The sequence below is a fragment of the Podarcis gaigeae genome, assembly GCF_964106915.1.
Source record: "Podarcis gaigeae genome assembly, chromosome: 2".
Classification (NCBI taxonomy): domain Eukaryota; kingdom Metazoa; phylum Chordata; class Lepidosauria; order Squamata; family Lacertidae; genus Podarcis; species Podarcis gaigeae.
The window spans coordinates 118,814,531-118,840,561 of record NC_139679.1 but is presented as its reverse complement, the minus strand read 5'-3'; the positions used below and the strand labels follow the sequence as shown (position 1 = coordinate 118,840,561).

The 26,031-nt window shown below is 47.4% G+C and overlaps 2 protein-coding genes across 4 annotated transcripts; both read left to right on the top strand.

Annotated features, from left to right (window-relative positions):
* Positions 1-3,107: 3,107 nt before the first annotated feature.
* RBM41 (RNA binding motif protein 41) lies at positions 3,108-13,995 on the top strand. 2 transcript variants are annotated; one of them, XM_083724988.1, is made up of 7 exons: positions 3,108-3,211; positions 7,363-7,479; positions 8,379-8,571; positions 10,335-10,539; positions 10,691-10,980; positions 12,458-12,605; positions 12,759-13,995. In XM_083724988.1, the coding sequence occupies exons 1-7, from the start codon at positions 3,204-3,206 to the stop codon at positions 12,854-12,856; spliced, it is 1,059 nt and encodes a 352-aa protein (XP_083581114.1). In that variant the 5' UTR covers positions 3,108-3,203; the 3' UTR covers positions 12,857-13,995. The 2 variants fall into 2 exon arrangements, with proteins under 2 accessions (XP_083581114.1, XP_083581113.1); XM_083724987.1 differs by lacking the exon at positions 3,108-3,211 and adding an exon at positions 3,254-3,330.
* Positions 13,996-16,249: 2,254 nt separating this feature from the next.
* Positions 16,250-25,409, top strand: LOC310837520 (uncharacterized protein). Of its 2 annotated transcripts, none has more exons than XM_083724226.1 (6): positions 16,250-17,141; positions 18,781-19,588; positions 20,536-20,659; positions 21,706-22,545; positions 23,964-24,163; positions 25,097-25,409. In XM_083724226.1, exons 2-5 carry the CDS (start codon positions 18,851-18,853, stop codon positions 24,047-24,049), a joined length of 1,788 nt encoding a protein of 595 aa, XP_083580352.1. In that variant the 5' UTR covers positions 16,250-17,141; positions 18,781-18,850; the 3' UTR covers positions 24,050-24,163; positions 25,097-25,409. The 2 variants fall into 2 exon arrangements, with proteins under 2 accessions (XP_083580352.1, XP_083580351.1); XM_083724225.1 differs by having other exon boundaries at positions 16,252-17,141; positions 21,703-22,545.
* Positions 25,410-26,031: the final 622 nt, after the last annotated feature.

The following is a 26,031-nucleotide window of genomic DNA, read 5'->3' as shown; positions in this document are numbered from 1 at the left end:
CTGTGTGGCCAGAGGAGTTACTGGGTGTAGGGTTTCCTCTCTCTTCTGCTCCCAGGTGTGGACTGAGCATTGATTGTGCTCATCTCATGGTGGTGGGTTCGAGCCCCACATTGGACAAAAGGTTCCTACATTGCAGGGGGTTGGACTAGATGACCCTTGGGTCCCTTCCAACTCTACAATTCTAAAATTCTACTCTGCAGTTTCAAGGGGCAGAGCGGGTGCTATTTTAAGCCCCGGAGCCTTAGAGCATGGCTGGCTAACCCAGATCTGAAAAGTCAAGGCCCACACTAACAAAATGGTAGAGTTGGGATTCATTTAGCCCAACCCTCTACAATGCAGGGAACTTCTGAGCAATGTGGGGCTGGTACCCACAGCCCTGAGATTAAGTCTCATTCTCTGCCAACTGAGCTATCCCAGCTGGACCCAAACATCAGGCCAATCACCATTGATGGTGATTATTGTTATTACTGTTTATTAAATTTATATACTGACCTTCAAGAGAGCTCAGGGCCGTTTGCAACATAGAACATTGATTCCTGTATTCCAAGGGGTTAGGCTAGATGACCTGTGTTATCTCTTCCCACTCTACAAATCTGTGAACAGATGATACTAAAAACGACAAACACACAAATTTGCAGATGACACCAAACTGGGAGGGGTGGCTAACACCCCAGAGGACAGGATCACACTTCAAAACGACCTTGACAGATTAGAGAACTGGGCCAAAACAAACAAGATGAATTTTAACAGGGAGAAATGTAAAGTGTTGCACTTGGGCAAAAAAAATGAGAGGCACAAATACAAGATGGGTGACACCTGGCTTGAGAGCAGTACATGTGAAAAGGATCTAGGAGTCTTGGTTGACCACAAACTTGACATGAGCCAACTGTGACGCGGCAGCTAAAAAAGCCAATGCAATTCTGGGCTGCATCAATAGGAGTATAGCATCTAGATCAAGGGAAGTAATAGTGCCACTGTATTCTGCTCTGGTCAGACCTCACCTGGAGTACTGTGTCCAGTTCTGGGCACCACAGTTCAAGAAGGACACGGACACACTGGAACGTGTCCAGAGGAAGGCAACCAAAATGGTCAAAGGCCTGGAAACGATGCCTTATGAGGAACGGCTAAGGGAGCTGGGCATGTTTAGCCTGGAGAAGAGGAGGTTAAGGGGTGATATGATAGCCATGTTCAAATAAATAAAAGGATGTCGCATAGAGGAGGGAGAAAGGTTGTTTTCTGCTGCTCCAGAGAAGCGGACACGGAGCAATGGTTCCAAACTACAAGAAAGAAGATTCCACCTAAACATTAGGAAGAACTTCCTAACAGTAAGAGCTGTTCGACAGTGGAATTTGCTGCCAAGGAGTGTGGTGGAGTCTCCTTCTTTGGAGGTCTTTAAGCAGAGGCTTGACAACCATATGTCAGGAGTGCTCTGATGGTGTTTCCTGCTTGGCAGGGGTTTGGGCTCGATGGCCCTTGTGGTCTCTTCCAACTCTATGATTCTATGATTCAATCATTGCTTTAATAGGCTGTAGACTGAGCAATTGTCCAAAGGCCTGGGAGAAGAGGGACGTTTTCGCCAAGTGCTGAAAGATATGCAATGGAGGCAAAGCCCCACTGGGGAGAGTGTTCCGCAAATTGGGAGCCACCGCAAGAAAGGCCCTTTCTTGTGATTCAGGGATCGCAGGGTCTAGGTCAGTTCCTATGGGAAGAGGCGGTCCCAGAACCGTTGGAGCTTCAGGGCCCCCACAATGCAGGTCCGCCCCTGCCCCCACCCTAATGTGAAACCCTCTCATCCCTGCTAGCCAGAGCTGCAGCTTTTGGGGATGGAGGGTGTCCCAATGGGATGGGATGGGGGGTTGCAGCGTGCTTCATCTGCAAGGCCTAGCAGTGCAGAGTCAGGTCCTGTCTCCAGGAACATGTATAGGGATTGCCAACTTTAAAAAAAAAAAGGGAGGGGTGAATGTAATGTAAAAGTGCTGTCTAACAAGGATGAGAAAGTAAAATCCTCAGTGATACACTAGGCAATAGATATTGGTCATAATATAGACATGAAACCATGGGAACGATTGTGGAATATGGATATAAAATTGACAGCATACTATGGTTTAAGAGAAAATTATATAAAAATGTTATATCGATGATATCTAACACTGAGTAAATTGGCAAAAATGTATAAATCTAAATCAAATAAGTGTTGGAAATGTAAAAAGAAAGGTTATTTTTATCATATGTGGTGGTTTTGTAATAAGGTTAGGGCTTATGGGAAATTATTTATACTGTAATGAAAAGGATGTTTCAAATAATGTTTGTAAAAAACCCAGAAGCTTTTCTTTTGGGAATTATAGGGACAGAACTACCTAAACTGTATAGAAGCTTATTCATGTATGCTACTACAGTGGCAAGAATGTTACTTGCCCCAAAATGAAAAGCAGCAAAGGAAGAATGGATACAAAAACTTACAGCGTATGCAGAAATGGCAAAACATACCGGAAGAATTAAGAAATAAAGATAACAAAACTTTTAATAAAAAGAATGGAAATGGATTATTGAATATTTACAGATATAATTCTAAACAGAGAAGAACATTGGCATTATTAGTGTAATAACCTAGTTTTATAAGCGTATATATTTAAGTTAATTTGTGTTCAATATGTATTTTGTAGTTGACCTTTGTAATTTTTTTTTTGAAATCTTTATAATTTTTTAGTTTTCCGTTAATTATGTTGCTTTGTTTTATTGATGTTTTAATATTCTGTAAACCGCTTTCAGATTTTTCGTAAAAATATAAAGCGGTATAGAAATGAAATGAAATATGCAGAAGACGTTAAAAAGAAATTTTAGGAACCGCAGAAAGAGGGAAGGAAGTCGAGTTTTGAAATGTAAAGATGACTGTAAAATGTAGAAACCTGAAAAGCACAAATCATTTTGAAAAAAGACGTGTAAACTTGCAAGCGGCTCGACGGGTCTTCTAGTCCAAACCCCACAGCAATGCCCATCAACTTGGGGGGCGGCTGCACCCTCACATATTTTATGGGGTCGCCGTAAGGGCGGGGGGGGGGGATGGGCTCTCCCCTCTCCTGCCCGCTCAGAACGACATTTCCCAGCAGCCACCGCGCCCCGCCCCGCTCCCTTTCCTTCCTGCTCCGCGCGGCGCCTCCTGGGAGTTGCAGTCCGAGGAGTTTCCGTTGGTGCCGTTGAAAGCTATGAGGAGGTAAGGGGGTGGGGGGCGGGAAGTTGCTGCGACCCCCGAGGGGAGTTTTGGGGGTGCATGTGTGGGGAGAGGGGGGTCGCCATCCCTCCCCTGCCTGGCTCTGCTTCCCACAGCGGCGTGTGGGTCTCCGGCGTCGCCTCCTTCTCCTCCCCGCGCCCCTTTGCTGCCCCCTTTACTTGGGGGGCTCAGGGTGAGGTGCAGCCCGACGGGACCCTGTGGGGTTTGTGGGGTCCCCGAAAGGCGCAGCAGCATCCCGGCAGCTTCCGAGGCGAGGGAGAAAGGAGAAAAGCCGTTTTGGGGAGAAGGAAGCTGCCCCCCAAGTTGAAGGGTTCCCGCCCCAGAGAAGGTGGTCCTTAAATGGCCAGCTGGCCTGGAGGCGCCGGCCTTGCAGCGGGTTGGGCTAGATGACCCTCGGGGTCCCTTCCAACTCGACCGTTCTGTGACTCCTGAAACCCAAAAGGGCTCCATCATAGCAGTGCCCTGTCCTTCCTTGGAGTGGGGGGGGGTGTATGTACCAGGGTAGATTTGATTTAAATCAAATCAATTTAAATCACTAGTCAGTAAGATTTCATTTAAATCTCTTTTTTTTTACAGAAAGATTTATTCTTGCTAGTATAATCTTAATATTTACTTCCTTTTTATACATTTTTATTAATTTTGTAACATATCGTTTCCTTTTTTATAGAATATTTATTAAGTTTTTTAAAATATTACAATAAAAAAAGAAAAAGAAAAAAAGAAATAACAAAAATAAAAATAAAAATAGTTAAAAATACACAGATTTTCCATTGCTAATTTTCCTTTAACTTATTTCCCGGACCTCCTCATACCTCCCTTTTTTGTATTCCACTTCAAATTGTTGGTTCAGCAAATCCTTACCATTAGATATCGTTTCCAACAGTCATTTAACATAACTTCTTATCTTATACAATATTTTAGACTTCTGTCAACAACCCCTGAAGATTTTCCGTTCTTTATCACTTGTTCTGCATTTCTTAATTTAATTATCCTTAACCAATAATTCTCATCATAGTCTTTCTTGCAATATTTCAGATAGTCCTCCTTACAGAACTTCTTGCTGTCCTATTAGCGTAATCTGTTTATTACAATTGCTTTTCAAATAGTTCAGATATTTAGTCCAGTCTTCTAATTATCTTTGGTCCCTTCCTTCCTGTTAATTTATCTAATTCTGCATAGTCCATTAATTTCATTTCTTCCGTCGGTAGTTCTTCTTGCTTGCATTTTTGTGCCAATAATATTCTTGCTGACGTTGTTAACATCCTCCCCAACAATACCAAGTAAAAATGCTTCTGGTTTTTTGGTAAATGTATATTTCAGCATCTTTTTCATCTCATTAAAACAAATCCTTATTTCCTGATGCATAGCCTTTGAACTATAATGTAACTTAAATAGAAAACTAGTTTAGAAAGATTTTTCCTCCAAGAGCATTTTATTTTTAAAATCTGATTTAAATTGGGGGGGGGGGGGAGAGAATCCTGGTATGTGTGTGTGTTATGGGATATATAGCTCCAGTTACAGATAGGTAGCCGTGTTGGTCTGCCATAGTCAAAACAAAACAAAATCCTTCCAGTAGCACCTTAAAGACCAACTAAGTTAGTTCTTGGTATGAGCTTTTGTGTGCATGCACACTTCTTCAGATACACTGAAGAAGTATCTGAAGAAGTATCTGAAGAAGTGTGCATGCACACGAAAGCTCATACCAAGAACTAACTTAGTTGGTCTTTAAGGTGCTACTGGAAGGAATTTTTTTTGGTTTTGGGATATATAGCTGTCAGTCAAGTCCAACATTCTGAGACAGGACTAACTGCCTCTATGTGGCAGGCAGTTTGGTCGGTTGGTCGGTCGCTGCAAGGAGTGTTAGAATCATAGAATCCTAGAGTTGGAAGAGACCACAAGGGCCATCAGTCCAACCCCCTGCCAAGCAGGAAACACCATCAGAGCACTCCTGACATATGGTTGTCAAGCCTCTGCTTAAAGACCTCCAAAGAAGGAGACTCCACCACACTCCTTGCAGCAAATTCCACTGTCGAACAGCTCTTACTGTCAGGAAGTTTTTCCTAATGTTTAGGTGGAATCTTCTTTCTTGTAGTTTGATTCCATTGCTCCATGTCCGCTTCTCTGGAGCAGCAGAAAACAACCTTTCTCCCTCCTCTATGTGACATCCTTTTATATATTTGAACATGGCTTTCATATCACCCCTTAACCTCCTCTTCTCCAGGCTAAACATGCCCAGCTCCCTTAGCCGTTGCTCATAAGGCATCGTTTCCAGGCCTTTGACCATTTTGGTTGCCTGGTAACTGCTCGGATGCAGTCTTCTCATGACTCACTACTATCTAGTATATAGTTTATCTGTTATGTAACCTAAGCCTGCCTTCAGGAACAACTCTGTAAACCTGAATGATTCTGATAGCAAAGTAGTTTATGTTAATAATAATAATAATAATAATTTATACCCCGCCCTCCCCGGCCAGAGCCGGGCTCAGGGCGGCTAACACCAGTAAAATTACAATAGAAACATAATGGGAGGGGGGACAAAAACACAAATTTATTAAAATACGGGTTAAGATACAATTTAAAATGCAGCCTCATGATCCAGATTCATGTGTGTTTTCTTTAAGAGGGACAGAAAGGGATTATCAAGCAGGAAGTTACAGGTAGGTAGCCGTGTTGTTCTGCCGTAGTCGAAACAAAATAAAAAACTTGTTTGAGTCCTATCAGTAATTATACCTTCATGGTAGAAACAAACAAACAAAATTTTTTCCTTCCAGTAGCACCTTAGAGACCAACTAAGTTTGTTATTGGTATGAGCTTTCGTGTGCAGGTATCTGAAGAAGCGTGCAGGTATCCGAAGAAGTGTTCTTCGGCCATTTTCTCACCTGTTGTATATAATTTTTATTTCATTTTCTGTTTTACAATTTAAAGTACTTATTTTTACATCCTTAAGATATCAATGACTTCCATTCTTCTCTTTCCATGGTTCATTTTACATATCATAAATCCCTGCATATTTTACAAAAACTATACCATTCAGTATTCTATTATGACATCCATCAAAACTTATTTACCCTGTTGAATTTATCTAAATGCCAACGTTTTCAAATGTAAACAAATTTCACCCGTATATTCAATAAAAATTTTCCAATCTTCTCTAAACATATGTTCTTCTTGTTCTCTTATTCTGTAAGTTAAGTCTGCCAAGTGTGCATATTCCATCAGTTTAAGTTGCCATTCTTCTTTGTTTGGGACCTCGCTCGTTTTCCATTTTGGGGCTAACAAAACATGGGCCGCCGTAGTGGTGTACATAGTGGCGTACATTATTGTTCTTTTTCGCTGGGAGGTGAATTAAAATTATTGATGAATGATTATCGCAGACAGATAAAAGAGGATTTACTTGACCTGATTATTATGTGGGTAGGTTACAATAATATAGAAGTCCACAGCAGAAATTGGTACGGATGATGTGATGTGCAGGGAGAAAGGATGAAATGTTATTGCAAATATAAATATGTTTGATTTTATTGATTATTGAAAAGAAAGTGGGAAAGCTAATGTTTCTGGAGCAGGAATGGAGGGGGAGAGGAACAGCTGGTGGGGTGGGAAGTCAGCTTTTAAATTTGTATTAAATTTGAATTAATTTGGTGACAATTTGTTTTATGGAAAATCAATTAAAAATGGTAAGAAAAATTGTTGTTGTTTATTTTAAAGAGGGGCAAACTGGCCTTTGTTGTAAATAAATAGTTGCTTTTATTTTAGTAGGCACACCTCATCCCCCCAAAAGTTTTTGAGTTTCTGCTGAAATGAGGCTGCATCTTAATGTTGTATTTTAATCTTGTTTTTAAGTTGTAGTTCAATCAACTTGTTTTATATTTGGTGTTAGCCGGTCTTGGCTGGGGAGGGCAGGGTATAAATAAAATTTATTATTATTATTACTATCATTACTAGAGCCAAAGATGTTTACCTGAAAATCAATCACACTGTCCATCATTTGAAAAATAAGACTTGAGGACCGTCTTGCCCCCAAATGGCACTAGACGTTCTGTTTTGGCAAGCCTGGAATTAAGGAGCTATTAGGCGCCAAGTATCCTATCTGAGTTCTAAGCTCCCTGCTTCTGACCTCTCCGCCTTCACAGGATCGACAGCAGACACAGCCGGGATGACATTCCCCTGGAGGACCAGGAGACGGAAGGGCAGAGGCAACTCAAGAGCCTCCTGCACCATCAGCTCGACACATCTGTCTCCATTGAGCAGTGAGTGTGGATCCTGCACAAGGGCAGAGTCAGGGTGGGAGGTGTCCCTGAATCCTAGAATCATAGAGTTGGAAGAGACCACAAGGGCCATCGAGTCCAACCCCTTGCCAAGCAGGAAACACCATCAGAGCACTCCTGACATATGGTTGTCAAGCCTCTGCTTAAAGACCTCCAAAGAAGGAGACTCCACCACACTCCTTGGCAGCAAATTCCACTGTCAAACAGCTCTTACTGTCAGGAAGTTCTTCCTAATGTTAGGTGGAATCTTCTTTCTTGTAGTTTGGATCCATTGCTCCGTGTCCGCTTCTCGGGAGCAGCAGAAAACAACCTTTCTCCCTCCTCTAGGTGACATCCTTTTATATATTTGAACATGGCTATCATATCACCCCTTAGTCTCCTCTTCTCCAGGCTAAACATGCCCAGCTCCCTTAGCCGTTCCTCATAAGGCATCGTTTCCAGGCCTTTGACCATTTTGGTTGCCCTCCTCTGGACACGTTCCAGTTTGTCAGTGTCCTTCTTGAACTGTGGTGCCCAGAACTGGACACAGTACTCCAGGTGAGGTCTGACCAGAGCAGAATACAGTGGCACTATTATTTCCACTATTACTTGGCAGCAGGAAGCATTCTTGGTCCGTTGTCGCAGGAAGGTCGGAAGCACATTGCCTTGGGCAAGGGCCTTTCCCTGGGGGGCGAGAGGGGGGGGGACGCTGTGTGCCAGTGAGGGTCCTCTGCCATCGGGTCTTCTGAGAATCGTAGAATGGTAGAGTTGGAAAAGACACCAAGCAGCGTCATCTAGTCCAACCCCCTTCTCAGGATCGGACGGTGCAGGCTCTTTCCCGGAGGCTTGGCCTGCCGCCTCCTAGGGTAGCCCTCTTCTAACGCTGCTGTGTTGGCCCGCAGGTGTGTGTCCAAGCGCCGCTGCTTTGCGCCTGCAGCGCTCTACAAGCCCTTTGGAGAGGAAGCCGCTGGGACCTGCACCTTGCCTCAGTTCCAGGCGCTGCAGGAAAGCAACAAAGAGGCCGCCGCTCTTCGAGAGCTGGGCCTCTCAGACGCCGAGATCCAGTTCTGGAAGAGCCATGCCTTGGCAGATAAGGTGAATGAGGGGGCAGGGAGTCCTTCACTGTGTTCACTTCGCTGCCTAGTAAGGGCACTGCAGTCGGCTGGTGGAAGCCAGTTTGTTTTGCCACGGCCTGATAATGACCAGCTTGACTGGTCCTTTTTATTGGTGGCACCAGTGCAGTGGTCTGCCTTCCATGCTGAAATATGTGAGGCCCAGGTGTCAGGCTTCAGGAAATCGGCTTCCTCTCCCCACCCACCCCCCACCCCCGGGCAGTAGATAAACAGAACAAAGGAAAAGGAGTCTTCTTCCCATTTAATAATAATAAATAATAAAATTTTATTTATATCCCGCCCTCCCCAACCGAAGCTGGGCTCAGGGCGGCTAACAACAGTAAAACAATGCAGCATTCTAAAATCAATTCATTCTAAAATCAGTTCAGAATCAAATTAATGGCAACCATTGGGCTAGAATTCTGTGAGGATTACCAAAGGAGGAGGTCAGGCTGTGCCCTGGCCAAAGGCCTGGTGGAACAGCTCTGTCTTGCAGGCCCTGCAGAAAGATGTCAAGTCCCGCAGGGCCCTGGTCTCTTGTGACAGAGCGTTCCACCAGATCGGGGCCACAGCCAAAAAAGCCCTGGCTCTGGTTGAGGCCAGCCTAACCTCCCTGTGGCCCGGGACCTCCAATATGTTTTTTGTTTGAAGACCATAAGGTCCTCCGTGGGACATACCAGGAGAGGTGTTCCCGTAGGTACAAGGGTCATAGGCTGTAAGGCTTTAAAGGTTAAAACCAGGACCTTGAACCTGATCCTGTACTCCACCGGGAGCCAGTGCAGCTGGTATAGCACTGGGTGAATGTGATGATCTTTAATGATCACAGTGAGAGAACAAAGAACCCATCTCTTAGGAATGGCGATGCTCCCAATGTAGAATTCCACCCCCTTACGTCCCTAGCCACCCATGTCATTTTTACATCTTGTAACCTGAACTTGTACCCTCTGTGCTTCCTTTTCTGCCACAGTCTCAGCCATTCTTGATCTTGGGGAGAGCGGATGAATGCTTTCCAGAGACAGTAAATCTGTTAACTCTCTCTCAGTGTTTCTTCTCCTAGCTTTCTTCTCCCATCCAGTATTTCCCAGCATCTGCCTTCTGAGCTATGTCCCTCTGCAAACCACTGTTCCAAATCTATACTTTCCTCCTGCTCCTGGGAAGATTCAGGATCCTGATCAGGAGGAGGGGGAGGCTCCCACCATTCCTCCTCAGTGCAGCCCTTGAAATCAAGTCTTTATCAGGAGAAACTGGCAACTCTCCCAGGCACCCGGCATGATTCCCTGTTGACCTCCCTGGCTACATTCCCCAGCAAGATCCAGGCTAGGTCGCAATAGGCGATCCTTCTCAGCGTGAGAAGAACACCCCCCCCTCTTTCCTGCCCCCCCCCCCCGGGCAGGGGAAAGAGATAGACAGAAACGTATTTACATGCCTTTATTTCTGTCTTTGCAGCATTACAAAAAACGTGACTGCTCTCTTCAAGCTCCAGCAGTCTAGTGGCAAACACTTCCTGCACTGGAACAAACGAAAGAGCTCATATTACACTCTGAGCTAATTCCAGTGCTTCGCACTGTGAAGTGACTGTCCCTCTGTTTCCCACGGGCAGTCCCAACATTCCCATCATGTTTACTTTTCAAGCTAGCACTTTGCAGCTGCATTGCATCCATATCATAACAGGGATCTCCTGGAGGAAGCTGAATGGGTGGGGGACGAGGGGCAGGCACCTGACCCCTGTCTGTGGCTTCCTTCCAGAGTCCCGGCCTTGGGGCAGCCCCTGAAGCGATACAAGAGAGGATCGGGGCCATCGAGGAGAAGATGGCCGAGCGCCGGCGCATCCTTTCGCTACCCCAACGCTTTGCGGGCAGCAAGCAGCTGAGCAGGCGAGAGATGGAGATTGAGAGCTCTCTCTTCCAGGGCACGGACCGCCATGCCTTCCTAAGAGTTCTGTACCACCAAGGTGCATGGCTGGGGCCCCTGGAGTCCTTTTGGGTGGGTGTGGAAGGCAACTGGGGGAGGTGGCGGGGTGCTTCATTGCCTAACTTTCCTCGCAACGTGGCCTTCTGCAAATGTCTGTCACTGAGGGCTCTGTTGTTTCCCTTCTGGCCCAGATGAGGCTACACAGGAGGACCCCTTGTCACACCTCAGCACAACTCTTGGCCGCCGGCCGGAGGGGCTTCCCTCGCCTCCCCAGAGTGACCCAGATTCCCCGTGCCCTGCGCCTTCCAGCAGCCCCCCAGCATCTCAGGGCGCAGATCCCCAGCCAACCCCAGCGCCCGTGACGGTGACAGAGCCGGTGGAGTTTATCCCAGAGGAGGAGATCCACAAAAACCGCCTCTCGGAGGAGGAGATCCGCCAGATTCCCCGGTTTTCCTCCTACAGCCCTGGAGAGCCAAGCGAGGTGAGTCTCTTCCCTCCCTGCCCCTGGGGCTCAGGAGCCTCCCTGCTTGCAAATGGAGGAGCAGCAAGGACGTTCTCTCCCACCACTTGGCGGTACGGGAAACGGGACGAAAAGCTTCTTGGGGAGCCGTGCCAGGTTCCCGGAGCCAAGAGGATCCGTTCATGTTCTAGAACCCTCAAGATCGGGGCAGATGTCCTAGGAAACGAATGAAACTTAACCTTCAGGGCCTCAAATCCTGGAAGGACCCAACCAGGTCCAGTTGACCCGAGTTGAGTCGCATGGCTCCAGTCAATTAATTTCATCAGTCTCCCTTTTGACAAACTCGAAGTTTGAGAGTCGGTAACAGAGAGGTTGTCGAGGGGGTCAGCTGGCCATTCTGCGGAAGAGCGCTTCCATTCTTTTTGCAGCTTGTCTCCAGAAAATGACCTTCCCAGGAAGCTCTCCAGACATGAATATGTTGCTCAAAAAACCGGGGGGGGGGGGGGGAGAGATCACAGAATCGTAGAGTTGGAAGGTATCCCAAGGGTCACTTAGAGAAGGATCTGAAATATTTTCCCCAAAGCTTAAATTTGTTTTATTCTGGATTGTTTTATACCGTATTGGCCCGAATATAAGCCACACCCGAATATAAGCCACACCTTTAAAAATCGGGGGGGGGGGAGACAATACCCAAATATAAGCCACTCCCTTAAAATTCTGCAGGCACTCACACCCGTTCCATTTTAGCAGCGAAATCGTAAAAAACAAGTTTTGTAAGGTCGCAAATTTAAGCCACACAGTTGGAATTTGGGAGGAAAGTGAGGCTTATATTCAGGTCAATACGGTATGCTGTTTTAATGTGTTGACACCCACTTAGATTTTTTTTCTTTAAAATATAAAGTGGTATAGAAATGGAATTAATAGTAACCATCATCATCTCTTCTTTGGTGATCACTCATAGCTGAGTAAGATTGTCTTCCATAAACAGTTTTGACAGTGAGTCTGTAAGTGACTGTGGAAGTCAATTCTGGATCTACACATCCTTCCACAGTGGGGACATAGGTTTCTGGACGGGAGTTGATAACGGTGAGGATTTGCCAAGTGTGCCTTCCTCTTACTCCCTTTCATCCTGAGTTCGAGCATATTCCAAGTCCATGACACCTTTGGTAAAGGCTGTTCTCCAACTGGAGCTCTTGTAAGCCAGTGTTTCCCAGTTACATTTTTTTAGATTTGCCTTGAGAGAGACGCTTTCCATTTTTACGTTTGGAATGCAGTAGTTGCTTTGGAAGATTCTCATCAGGCATCTGCACAACATAACCAGTCCAATGAAGTTGATGTTGAAGAATCATTGCTTCAACACTGGTGATCTTTGCTTCTTCCATGAACTAGACATTCTGTGGTGGTGACGGCCACCTAGATTTAAGGTGTCATTTGGTGATTAGCTTATATATCTGAGTTTCCAACACTGCATTACTGTATGTGTTTTGGTGCTGAGCAGGTGCTGTACTTGAAGAACCTCAGCCGCCGCGTCAACATGAAGGAGCTGCTGTCCTTGTTTGCGAGGTTCCAGGAGGAGGGAGGCCCCCAGATCCAATTCCGCCTGCTAAGCGGGCGCATGAGAGGACAGGCTTTCCTCACCTTTCCCAGTGAGTGTCCCGCCCTCCACGTCCCCCAGAGCCAAACGCTGGCCTTCCGGTTGGGATGTGGGCAGGGAATGGAGTGCAAAGGCTCCAATGGTCTCTGGATGCCTCCCCAGGAGCTGAACCGCCAGGGCTGATCCTGTCGCTCTTTGGTCTCAGGTATCTCAACAGCACAGGCAGCCCTGCAGCTGGCAAACGGCTTCATCCTGCTGGGGAAGCCCATGGTTATTGAGTACGGAAGGAAGAAGACACCTTGACTCTGAGCCTTCATCCTGGAGTCTCCCCCGCGCTGCAGCAAAGTGGAAACAGCCAGAGGGGTTTCACGTGGAAGAATTGTCACTTGCTGCCAAGGGCAGAGACCTGGGACTGGGACGGACAGCTGAGCTAGACCAGAGTGCCTCTGAATTCCACCAGCGGCTGGGAGTCTCTGTCTGTTTGGCTACCAAGACAGCTAGCCAGAGGGGGTGCATGCGTGGAGCATTTAGAGAGGGGGAATAAAAGGAGCCATTTCTAAGAGAGTGGGCAAATAGTTTGAGAGAGAGAGTTGGTTCTGGTCTGCGTTTAGCATCCACTCTGAGAAAAGTATCTACAGCTAGAGAAAGGAGTCTCCGAGTTTAGACTGAAATACAGTGTGTACTCTCTCGGGAGAGTATTCAGACAGGAGTTAACTGGGGGGGGGGCTGAGTTTGAGCCAGGAGAAGTAGGAGCTGTGAGGATACAGTCTACTTGGGTCTCATTTCGGTTAGGAGGGGAGTGATCTTCTAGGAAGAGAAGAATCCCAAACCAGATAAGAAGGTCTGTTATATTGCTAGAAATACCTCAGGAGTGGGATTCATAAAAGGTTGGGTAACGTGACAGAAAGTGGCACATTATTTAAGAACTAGAGAATTCACCTATGCAGCAACTCACCTAAGGAACTGAAGTGAAATTACTAGAAATAAAATAATAATAATAATAATTTTATTATTTATACCCCACTCTCCATGACCAAATATAAATTACAATACAACGTAATTGGGGGGGGGGGCATGGCATCCCATTGCACGTGTGAGGTGTATGGTGGGCAGGGACGGATGCTTCTGCTAAGAAATGGGTTTATGGGAAGACAGATGGATAGATTTATGTGGAGACAGATGTGAGGCTGGTTATCCCACAGGATAAATATGCTGAAAGAAGCTGAGGACTTACCATCCAATCTAGAAACCTGTAACATCTAACTGAAGAGTAGTTACTTAAAAGAAGCTGTGCTTTTACTACCTTGTTTAGAAGCCTGTAACATCCCTTCGATTTAGTGTAATTATTAATGCTAACTGTTTCCCGAAGGAACATTATCTCCTGATGCGTCCTTTGTTTTATCAACTTTGTCCTGTAAAATAAATCTTTCTTATTTCTTCAACTTCTGCCTGGGTCTCCAGGGATCTAAGGTAGAATCATAGAATCATAGAGTTGGAAGAGACCACAAGGGCCATCGAGTCCAACCCCCTGCCAAGCAGGAAACACCATCAGAGCACTCCTGACATATGGTTGTCAAGCCTCTGCTTAAAGACCTCCAAGGAAGGAGACTCCACCACACTCCTTGGCAGCAAATTCCACTGTCAAACAGCTCTTACTGTCAGGAAGTTCTTCCTAATGTTTAGGTGGAATCATCTTTCTTGTAGTTTGGATCCATTGCTCCATGTCCGCTTCTCTGGAGCAGCAGAAACAACCTTTCTCCCTCCTCTATGTGACATCCTTTTATATATTTGAACATGGCTATCATATCACCCCTTAACCTCCTCTTCTCCAGGCTAAACATGCCCAGCTCCCTTAGCCGTTCCTCATAAGGCATCGTTTCCAGGCCTTTGATCATTTTGGTTGCCCTCCTCTGGACCCGTTCCAGTTTGTCAATGTCCTTCTTGAACTGTGGTGCCCAGAACTGGACACAGTACTCCAGGTGAGGTCTGACCAGAGCAGAATACAGTGGCACTATTACTTCCCTTGATCTAGATGCTATACTCCTATTGATGCAGCCCAGAATTGCACTGGCTTTTTTAGCTGCCGCGTCACACTGTTGGCTCATGTCAAGTTTGTGGTCAACCAAGACTCCTAGATCCTTTTCACATGTACTGCTCTCAAGGTAAGTCAAGGTAGGTAAAGGAACCCTGGATGGTTAAGTCCAGTCAAAGGCGACTATGGGGTTCTGGCGCTCATCTCGCTTTCAGGCTGAGGGAGCCTGCGTTTGTCCGCAGACGCCTTTCCGGGTCGTGTGGCCAGCATGACTAAACCTCTTCTGGTACACCAGACCTTCTGATCGGCAAACCCAAGAGGCTCAGTGGAAGACAGCTATGCGCACCACTATACCACCAACGCAACCCAAGAGGCTCAGTGGTTTAGGCCACAGCACCACCCACGTCCCAAGGATCTAAGTTTACCTCCAAGGATCTAAGTTTACCCTCACACAAAAATCATCAGCTAACCCATGGTGGTTAATATTGTGTATATAGAGGGGGTTTGCCGCAGAGCACAACAGGGAAGGCCACCAAAGAGTATTCACTAATGGTTCCTCGCCATCCTGGAGAAATGGGAGAAGTAGGGTACCACAGGGTTCGGTCCTGCGCGTGTTACACTTAGATACCCAGCTTGACTCAAGAATACTCTGCCATTTTAACAGTCTTAATGTGGTTACCACATAAGCACAGAGCTGCAGTGATTCAGATAAAGCATCCAGACCTCCATTGCCAAATTTAAGTCCAGAAATCTAGGCTGGGCTATTGTGACTCAGCAACTGGAGCAAGGGAGGCAAAAGGTAACAGCAAAGGGTGTGCAAGTACTGGGGCTGGAGATGCCTTATCCCAAGTTACATAGTCCTCTTAAGAAAAGATTAGCTATCTGGTCAGCTGATCCAGACTTACTGGAAAAGATGTCATTATTATTACCAAACTTAAAACCATGGAGAGACCTGGTCTGAACAAAGACATTGGATTCTTATCTCATTATACATGACAAAGCCATTTTTCACCTTCTCACCCCTTGCTTTTTCCTGTAAGACCTATTGCAGTCGTTAAGAGTCGTTAACAGGCTCATCACAGCTATCTGCCAATCACCCATTCCCACCACCCTTCTGAGTAATACCCCTCCCCACCTTCTCACTATATAGAAGGGTCTGGTGACTTCTGTTTCAGTGTATCTGAAGAAGTGTGCATGCACACGAAAGCTCATACCAAGAACTAACATAGTTGGTCTTTAAGGTGCTACTGGAAGGAATTTTTTTTGTTTTGATTATTAGCGAAAACATGCTTTGCAAAAAATGTGCCTTAGGAGAAATCTGCACTACAATGCTGACAAATTTTCAGGAGCTCCTTTTACTGTGAAGCGGCAATTTGGATAACTAAATTTAAGACTGCAGAAATGAGGCAGAGAAAACTGAAAGGTGTGCCCCATGCCTAATGGGTTTCTCACCCCTACATGCTCCCTCATTCCCCCCCTGCCACTTTTTCTTCTCTCTGCACTCCACTGCAAATCCACAGCAGTGAGCAGAGGAGAAAAGACCACTGGGAGGAGTGCAGAGAAGAGAAACACCATGGTGCATCTGCAGCAGCACAACTGGACGCCGTCACCTTCCCTGGTTGCAACAAAACATGTCTCTCCTGCAAGCTTCCAACAGTTCGACTTCACCCTCAAAGATGTACTTCTCCATTGTTTTCCAAGACTGGCAGATGCCAATCAATCAATGTTTACCACATAATGCCAAAGTAGGCTTCTGCGCTTTTTACAGCTATAAACATTTATGCATCATTAAACCAGAAGCATATAGACATTTATGCAACATTAAAACACAAGGATCCCTAATTAAAACACGGAATGAAACAATCCCAGTTAATCATCCAGAAATAAAGATCCACAATAATTTAAATATACAATAAAGCAACCCCCTATAAACCTTAGCATGTAAGCGTCCACAATTATAACAACACAAGAAAGCTATCCTGCTAAAACATAGCATGCATACTCTAAATCCGCAACACATCAATTTCATTAAAATATAAGCAGCCGTAACTGAAATAAGTAATTAGACGATCCCATTAAACAAGAAAAAGGCACACGCGGCAGGCAGGTTGCCACCTTCCCCCTTGGCAGGGTTCCTCTGCCTTTGGAAGCCTCGATTCAGGAGGAAGTGGGGAAGCTTCACCGGTTGAATCTCTGCCAATCGTGTCCCGTTAGGAACAAAGGTTGCCAGGCTGGTGGCAGCTAATGAGTTAATGAGCCGCTGCCGTGCTAAGAAGGAATGGATGAAAATCTGCCCTCCTCTGCCTCCGGCTTTCCTTGTTTAAATCCCTTCTCTCCCTCTGGAGCCCAAACCAGGCAGGTTACACCTCTCGCTTTCCCGGTTGGTGGCGGGGAAAGTCAACCCCAAAGGGTTAAAAGCGAAGAGCTACTGGCTTCCTAGAGAGGCAATGAGGAAGGCGAGTCCTCCCAGCTCCCTGGGATGGTCCTGAGATGGCTTTTTGAATTTCCTTTTGCTGCAGAAAACAAGATTGGAGAGCAGGATCCAGCCTGGAAAAGGTATAGGGCGATGGGTGGAGGGATTTGCAAGATCGATGTTTAATAAGATCTCCCATCACCACTTTCCTCTGTCTCTCCGGTTGCAAAAGCTGCCTGGTGACCTCGGTAGGGTCGCACTCTGCTCTGCTTTTGGGAGGGAAGACCTTTCGCAAACGTTAATTTCGTTCCCTCTTTTCCTGTGTGTGTAAAGCGTAAATCCCTGCTAAAGTTGCCTGTCTGGAGATGCCTCCTTCTGATATAGAAACGCGCACAGCAATCTAGATCAAGGGAAGTAATAGTGCCACTGTATTCTGCTCTGGTCAGACCTCACCTGGAGTACTGTGTCCAGTTCTGGGCACCACAGTTCAAGAAGGACACTGACAAACTGGAACGTGTCCAGAGGAGGGCAACCAAAATGGTCAAAGGCCTGGAAACGATGCCTTATGAGGAATAGCTAAGGGAGCTGGGCATGTTTAGCCTGGAGAAGAGGAGGTTAAGGGGTGATATGATAGCCATGTTCAAATATATAAAAGGATGTCACATAGAGGAGGGAGAAAGGTTGTTTGCTGCTGCTCCAGAGAAGCGGACACGGAGCAATGGATCCAAACTACAAGAAAAAAGATTCCACCTAAACATTGGGAAGAACTTCCTGACAGTAAGAGCTGTTCGACAGTGGAATTTGCTGCCAAGGAGTGTGGTGGAGTCTCCTTCTTTGGAGGTTTTTAAGCAGAGGCTTGACAACCATATGTCAGGAGTGCTCTGATGGTGTTTCCTGCTTGGCAGGGGGTTGGACTCGATGGCCCTTGTGGTCTCTTCCAACTCTATGATTCTATGATCTTGGTTGCCCTCCTATGCACACCTTCCAGCTTGTCAATGTCCTTCGTAAATTGTGGTGCCCAGAACCGGACACAGTATTCCAGGTGTGGTCTGACCAAGGCAGAATAGAGCATAGCTGTCAACGTTTCCCTTCTTTTAAGGGAAATTCCCTTATTCCGAATAGGATTCCTCGCAAGAAAAGGGAAAAATTGACAGCTATGGAATAGAGTGAGACTAAGACTTCCCTTGATCTGGACACTAGACTTCTGTTAATGCAGCTTAGAATAACATGGGCATTTTTTTTGCTGCTGCATCACATGTTAAGCTTTGGCCAATCAAGACCCCTAGATCCTTTTCACATGTACTGCTAGTAAGCCAGGTGTCCCCTCATCCTATACAGTGGTACCTCTGGTTGCGAACGGGATCCGTTCCGGAGGCCCGTTCACAACATGAGCAGAACGCAACCCGCGTCTGCGCGTGTTGTGATTCGCCGCTTCTGCGCATGCACATGGTGTCATTTTGCGCATCTGCACATGCGTAAGTGGCAAAACCCAGAAGTAACTCTTTCCGGTACTTCCGGGTCACCGCAGAACGCAACCTGAAGCAAACGTAACATGAGGTATGACTGCATTTGTGCATCTAGTTCTTCCTGCCTAAGTGGACAACCTTACATTTGTCCCTACTGAAATTCATTTTCTTAGCTCGGGCCCAGTTCTCCAATCTGTTAAGCTCATTGTGAATTCTGATTCTGTCTTCTGCGGCATTAGCTACCCCTCCAAGTTTGTTGTCAGTTCTTTATTTGTGCTCATTCTCTCTCATGACCTTTCCCCCTCTTTTTCCTCAGCCAATCACCGGAATTTATTCTGGAATTTTCCACTCGGTTTTTGTTCGCTCTTCCGTGAACCCTCTCAAATATGAAAAGGGGGGATCAGACCCCCACAGGACCAACATCGGGAGAGGCGGCAGGAGCGGTGAAAGCCCCTCACGTCCTCCAAGCTGGGAACATCCGAGAATTCCTGAGACGGATGCCGGGGGATCACATCAAGCAAGAGCCAAACGAGAGCTCCCTTGAGCTCTGGGAAGTCCAGTGGCAGGAGTTCCTGAAGACGGTGGAGTCTCCTCATCCGGACTGGGGCATCCCAGCCTCTCCAGAGAAGTCCTCGCCATGGGACGACGCCAAGGGCTTCCTGGCCTCCTTTGAGCAGGTGGCCCAAGCCTGCCGGTGGCCCCGGGAGGAGTGGGTGGCCCGACTCCTGCCGGCCCTCAGCGGGGAAGCCGAGCGGGCCTTCCGCAGGCTCCAGGCCCAAGACAGAGAGGATTATGGGAAAGTGAAGACGGCCATCTTGCGAGGGGACGCCATGAGCCGGGAGAAGATCCGCCAGCATTTCCGGCACTTCTGCTACCAGGAGGCCGAGGGGCCGAGAGGGGCCTACGTCCGGCTGCAGGAACTCTGCTGCCAGTGGCTGAAATTTGAAAGGCACTCCAAGGAGCAGATCCTGGAGCTGCTGATCCTGGAGCAGCTCTTGACCATCCTGCCAGCCCACATCCAAAGCTGGGTCAGGGAGTGTGGGCCGGAGACCTGCTCCCAGGCGGTGGCCCTGGCCGAGGACTTCCTGTTGAGGCAGGAAGTGGCCCAGAGCCAAGAAAGCCAGGTGAGGCCATATGGCCACCTTTTCCTTCTTTATTTTTAATAATGTTTTTTATTAGGGCTTATTAGGGTTAAACCACAGAGCCTAGGGCTTGCCGATCAGAAGGTCGGCGGTTCCAATCTCCACGACAGGGTGAGCTCCCGTTGCTCGGTCCCTGCTCCTGCCCACCTAGCAGTTTGAAAGCACATCAAAGTGCAAGTAGATAAATAGGTACCACTCCGGCGGGAAGGTAAATGGCGTTTCCATGCACTGCTCTGATTTGCCAGAAGCGGCTTAGTCATGCTGGCCACATGACCCAGAAGCTGTACGCCGGCTCCCTCGGCCAATAAAGCGAGATGAGCACCATGAAAAGCAGATTATGCTATTTTTTTGAAAGAGGGTAGTAGGGTTTGAAATAAAGCCGCTAATCGGCAAGCGATCGGGGAGGGAGATAAGGGACACTAGAGATAAAGGAGGCTGCCTGGGAGAGGGGAGGTAAAAGCCCATGGATCCTCAGGATTTTTGCATTGGGTCACCCCAAATTCACCATCAGATCACATAGCATGTACATGGCTACAGCCTGTACCAAAAAAATCACGCACCCACTGTTTCATGGGGCCGCAATGGCACAAAAGTGTGGTTACAAAGCACAGATCCACATGGATCCTCAGGTTTTTTGCGTTGGGCTACCCCATACTCACTGTCAAATCACGTCTGTGGCCACAGCATGAATCACAAAAATCATACATTCACTGTTTCATTCAGAATATGTTTTTTCTTGTTTTCCTCCTCTAAAAACTAGCTGCATCTTATGGTCTGGTGCGTCTTAGGGAGTGAAAAATATGGGACCTTATATGGATTTATCTCGTATATGAATTTGCTGATGAGAACTGAGGGACTTGCTCAGACCAAAATCTTCTGCTGAGCATATCTCAGTTCCGCCTTGACCGGGTTCCTCTCTGCTTTTTCAGGTGACGTTTGAAGAGGTGGCTGGGAGTTCCTCCGAGGAAGGCCGGGGTCCGTCCCTGAACAAGCAGAGGCTTCTCTGCATCGACACCAAGCAGGAAGATGACGAGGGAGAAGCTGGCCTGCTGGGTAGGGGGAGGAAGCAAGCGCCTTTTGTGCATGCGTTTCTCTTATTTGTTGAATTTTGTTTTTATTAGTTGTACAGTGGTACCTCTGGATATGAACGGGATCCGTTCCGGAGCCCCGTTTGCATCCAGAAGTGAACGCAACATGCGCAGGTCGCAATTTGCCGCTTCCGTGCATGCGCGTAACATCATTTTGAGCATCTGCGCATGTGCGAGCGGCGAAAATCGGAAGTAACATGTTCCGTTACTTCCAGGTCGCCGCAGAGCGCAACCCAAAAGTGCTCAATCTGAAGCACATTTAACCTGAGGTATGACTGTAGTATCAGTCTCTTCAGCCCCAGCAGGCGCTGCAACCTTGCAAGAGTTTGACTTCAACCCCAAAGGCCCACTCCTCCACTGATTCCCAGATGCCAAAACCAAAATTATTATTATTATTATTATCATCAGTGTAAGCATATTAGTGGCTAGAGAGTTAGACTGTAATGAAAGGCATCACCTTGTTAAATATACAGTCATACCTTGGAAGTCGAACGGAATCCATTCCGGAAATCTGTTCGACTTCCAAAACATTCGGAAACCAAAGCGTGGCTTCTGATTAGCTGCAGGAAGCTCCTGCAGCCAATCGGAAGCCGTGCCAGACATTTGGCTTCTGAAAATCGTTTGAAAACTGGAACACTCACTTCTGGTTTCTGATTGTTCGGGAGCCAAAACGTACGAGTTCCAAGGCGTTCGGCAACCAAGGTACGACTGTACTGCATGATGATGATGATGATGATTATTATTATTATTATTATTATTATTTATACCCCGTCCATCTGGCTGGGCTTCCCCAGCCACTCTGGGCGGCTTCCAACAAAATATTAAAATACAGTAATGCATAACACATTAAAAACTTCCCTAAACGGGGCTGCCCTAAAGTTGCACCCAAGGTCTTTGAAAAGAACGTGCTTTTTTCCTCTATCAAATAAGCGCGTTCCCCCTCTGTTTCCAAGTCTCGTTTCTCTCAAAGCTCTGAGTGTATTTAGGATTCTCTCCTCCTTTCTCCAGCAGCCAAAGGTTGGGTCACCATCTGCAACGGGGAAGACTACGCGGCGGAAGACTCTGAGGCAGAATGTCCGCACGGGACACCGGTGTGGAAAACGGAGGAGAGCTTTTCTGAGTGTTGTGCGCAAGAAAATGCCTCAGGGCACCAGGGAATAGCAGACGGCCGTCAGGAAAAGCTGGTGGCAGAGGAAGTTGATGGATTGGGTTGCCTGACCCCTACGGAAACCCCGGCTGCAGTCCCGGTAGGAATCGACACCAACCGGAAACGGACTGCCTACGGTTCTTACGGCCGGAACCCCATCCTCCCAACGAGAACCCGGATGGGGGTGAAGCCGGTAAAATGCCAAGTCTGCGGGAAGTACTTCCTGTGCAGCGCAAAGCTCCTCGTCCATCAAAGGACCCACGCTGGGGAGAAACCCTACAAGCACCTGTATTTCTGTGGCGCCCAGCGCATGGGCTCCACCGGTGAACCCGGCCAACCCCCCGTCCTCCACAAGATGGTTCCCTCCCGCATCCGTGGCCAGCGGTGGGAAGGGAAGGAAGTTGTGGCCTTGCTGAGCAGCATCAAAGCGAGTCCCGCCCTGGCCCTTCTGATGAGTAGCAGCTCCCAGAGGGGGCACCAACACTGGGAGAGGATCCGGGACCAGCTCCAGGCTCAGGGCTTCGTCAGGAACATCGACCAGCTCCGATCGAAGTGGAAACAGCTGAAGACGGACTTTTTTGCAGCCGGGCGGCCTGCCGCGGAAGGGAGGGAGAAGCCTGCGGTCATCCCCCCGTATTTCAACCGGATGCGGGCCGTGTGGGACGCAGCGGGACGCCCCCCCTTCAAGGACCGTCACCTGCCGGGTAAGTGGGAGGGTGCCAGCAGCAGGCGTCAGTGATGTTAACTCCTCGGTCCAGTATATCTGAAGGAGCGTCTCCTCCCCCATCATTCTGCCCGGACACTGAGGTCCAGCTCCGAGGGCCTTCTGGCGGTTCCCTCACTGCGAGAGGCCAAGTTACAGGGAACCAGGCAGAGGGTCTTCTCGGTGGTGGCGCATGCCCTGTGGAACGCCCTCCCACCAGATGTCAAAGCGATAAACAACTACCTGACCTTCAGAAGACATCTGAAGGCAGCCCTGTTCAGGGAAGTTTTTAATATGTGACATTTTAGTGTATTTTTCATCTTTGTTGGAAGCCGCCCAGAGTGGCTGGGGAAACCCAGCCAGATGGGGGGGGTACAAATAAATAATAATAATAATAATAATTATTATTATTATTATTATTATTATTATTTTCAAAGAAACATTCAGCTCCAGAGGCCAGGCCCAGTGAGCACGGCAACACAGATCCCGGTAGGTCTTGCCCCAATGAGGCAGTTGTGAGAGCTGAAGGTCCCCACCTCCTCTCTCAAGCAGTCTGAGACTTCATTGCCTTGTCTGTCTCTGCTCTGCCCTCTCCTGGTTCTGGGAGACCAGTGGGGAGGGGAGTAATAATATAATAATAATTTATTATTTTTACCCAGCCCATCTGGCTGGGTTTCCCCAGCCACTCTGGGCGGCTTCCAACAAAATATTAAAAACACGCTAAAACATCAAACATAAAAAACTTCACTAAAGAGGGCTGCCTTCGGATGGCCTCTAAAAGTCAGAGAGTTGTTTATTTCTTTGATATTTAAAAATAAATATTTTTAAAAGATTAAAAATACATTAAAATGTCACACATAAAAAACTTCCCTGAACAGGGCTGCCTTCAGATGTCTTCTAAATGTCAGGTAGTTGTTTATCTCTTTGACATCTGATGGGAGGGCGTTCCACAGGGCGGGCGCCACTACCGAGAAGGCCCTCCGCCTGGTTCCCTGTATCCTCACTTCTCACAGTGAGGGAACCGCCAGAAGGCCCTCGGAGCCAGACCTCAGAGTCCGGGCAGAACGATGGGGGTGGAGACGCTCCTTCAGGTATACTGGGCCAAGGCTGAGTTTGCCCATTTGCTGGGTAATGTTGAGCATCGATTCCACCAGTACGTTAATAGTGACTGAGCATGCCCAGTGGGCACAGAATGTTGAGCGTCCGTTGGCAAAGAGGCGGAATGGAGTACTGAAGGAGGGTGTGGCTGGCTGAACACCACAACCAGAGCACTCCATTCCAGTGGTAACATTTTCTCATGCTTCCCCGCTTGGCTCTTCACAATGGGGGTCGTGGCAAGGGCCCAGCTCCGTGTATCTCAGTGACAGCGAGAGGTCATGGTCCGCAGTGAAACGGCCTTCTCCCTCTGTCCCCTTTCAGCTTCCTACCGAGCCCGGAGGCGTGAACTGGAGAGATGCGAGGAAGATGACGAGGACAACATGGAGGTACAAGGCCCCTCCTGCTAACGGATGAGGGGATCACCTGGAAGCGAGGAAAAACAAGCCTTCTGTGAGGTCCTATGAACCAGTAGCCAAGCACCAGAACCAGGAGGGGCACCGCTGGGAACTCGAGTGGCCCATGTAAGAATAACGGAACAGCGTTCACTCGCAATTGTCTAGTCTGTTTTTAGCACTTAATGCTGCTTAGCTGATAAGGCTGACAACAACCCTGAGGGGTAGGCCAGGAATTATTGTTATTCAAATAATTTGGACCTTTTTTTATTCCTTAATGTACTTAAGAGAGCCAGTGTGGTGTAGTGGTTAAGAGCAGTGGACTCGTAATCTGGGGAACCGGGTTCGCTTCCCCACTCCTCCACATGCAGCTGCTGGGTGACCCTGGGCCAGTCACACTTCTCTGAAGTCTCTCAGCCCCACTCACCCCACAGAGTGTTTGTTGGGGGGGAGGAAGGGAAAGGAGAAGGTTAGCCGCTTTGAGACTCCTTCGGGTAGTGATAAAGCGGGATATCAAATCCAAACTACTACTACTCCTCCTCCTCCTCCTCCTCCTCCTCCTCTTCTTCTTCTTCTTCTTCTTCTTCTTCTTCTTAATATTACATAGCAGACATCAACCCTGAGAGGCCTGTAAGATATAACACATTTTATTTTATTTTATTTTAGTCTAGTCTACTCCAAGCTTCTCAGCTTGACAACATCATGTGAGGCAGGACAGTAATTTGGAGCTCTAATTTAGAGCTTTAAAAAACGACCTAATAGGCTTAATGATATTTAACTAGTCATCCTGACAACAGTCATGAGAGATAAGCCAATAAGTATTGTTGATTTTTCCAAGGAACTTTGGGAATTGTAGCTCTGTGAGGGGAGTAGGGGTCTCTCCTTACGACTCTCAGCACCTGTAAGGAAACTGCAGCTCCCAGAATCCATGACTGTTTAAAGTGGTACCATATTGTGTGGTTGTGAACATTACCTGCTAAAGTCTTGCAGAACGGATTTTATCTTAACCCTCTTCCTTCCTGTTGTCTCGGTTATTTATTTCTCTTTCCCTCGCCTCAACAGTTGACCAGGTGGTGGTCCTTGAAATCGGGGGTCTCAAGAGGCAGGTGACTTCGTCTCCTGAGAAGATGAGGAGAGACCATCAAAGTGTCCCCCTCCTTCTGTCTCTCCTGAAACAGACTACAGCCACCTCCGTCCCTGGCAGAGACCATCGCTGAGAAGGAAGATGACCCCTTCCTGATTTCTCCCACCCAGGCTCTCTCCTCAAAAATGGCTCATTCCAAGGCACTGACCTTGCTTTTCCCATTTGACTATCAATTCCACCTTACATTAACGAGGGGAGGGGGAAGAATTAAAAGTTGGTGGTTTTGAATAAGCTTCCGTGCTCATGTTTCTTCTGTTTGTTTGAAACTAAAATTGTATCCAAGCAGTGGTGTAGCGTGGGGGGTGCAGGGGGGGCCAGCCGCAACATCTGGGGGTTAGGGTTAGGGGACGCAAATCCATGGGTTAGAGGGTGCAAATTACTTGCCTTGCCCCGGGTGCTGACAACCCACGCTACGCCACTGTATCCAAGTTAGGGTTGCCATATTTCTAGAACTCAAAGTTATTGTCCTTTTTATATTTAGGAAACTTCTTCAGCTTTTTTTTAGACAATCAGCCTTGAAATCCCACATATTTTGCCAGTTCTCCCACCGGATGGCAACCCTATCCCGAGTTGACGAAAGAACTTGTGGTTCTATCCCTTTCACAAATCGTTCATGTTCAGGGCAGCTTCAGAAAGGTTTGCATTCCTTAACTCGACTTCATTATCAGGTGTGCAGGCTGGCTCTGCCTCAAGATCTGGGGCAGGGAACCTCAGAAGAGCAACTTAGGCCACATTCCCACCATACATTTAAAGTGCCCTGGTGCCACTTCCATCACCATGGCTTTCCCCAAGGAACCATGGGAACTGTGGGTTCTGAGAGCTGTCTCCCCTCACAGAGCTACAGTTCCCAGAG

What these genes read in the sequence shown, in the direction of transcription:
- LOC310837520 (XM_083724225.1), top strand. Translation starts at nt 18,851, where the DNA reads ATGAAAAGGGGGGATCAGACCCCCACAGGACCAACATCGGGAGAGGCG. An exon ending in GGGAGAAGCTGGCCTGCTGG is followed by an intron (nt 20,660 to 21,702) that starts GTAGGGGGAGGA and finishes TCCTTTCTCCAG; the next exon opens with CAGCCAAAGGTTGGGTCACC. An exon ending in CAAGGACCGTCACCTGCCGG is followed by an intron (nt 22,546 to 23,963) that starts GTAAGTGGGAGG and finishes GTCCCCTTTCAG; the next exon opens with CTTCCTACCGAGCCCGGAGG.
- RBM41 (XM_083724987.1), top strand. Translation starts at nt 3,269, where the DNA reads ATGTGTGGGGAGAGGGGGGTCGCCATCCCTCCCCTGCCTGGCTCTGCT. An exon ending in TCTGCTTCCCACAGCGGCGT is followed by an intron (nt 3,331 to 7,362) that starts GTGGGTCTCCGG and finishes CCGCCTTCACAG; the next exon opens with GATCGACAGCAGACACAGCC. An exon ending in AAGAGTTCTGTACCACCAAG is followed by an intron (nt 10,540 to 10,690) that starts GTGCATGGCTGG and finishes CTTCTGGCCCAG; the next exon opens with ATGAGGCTACACAGGAGGAC.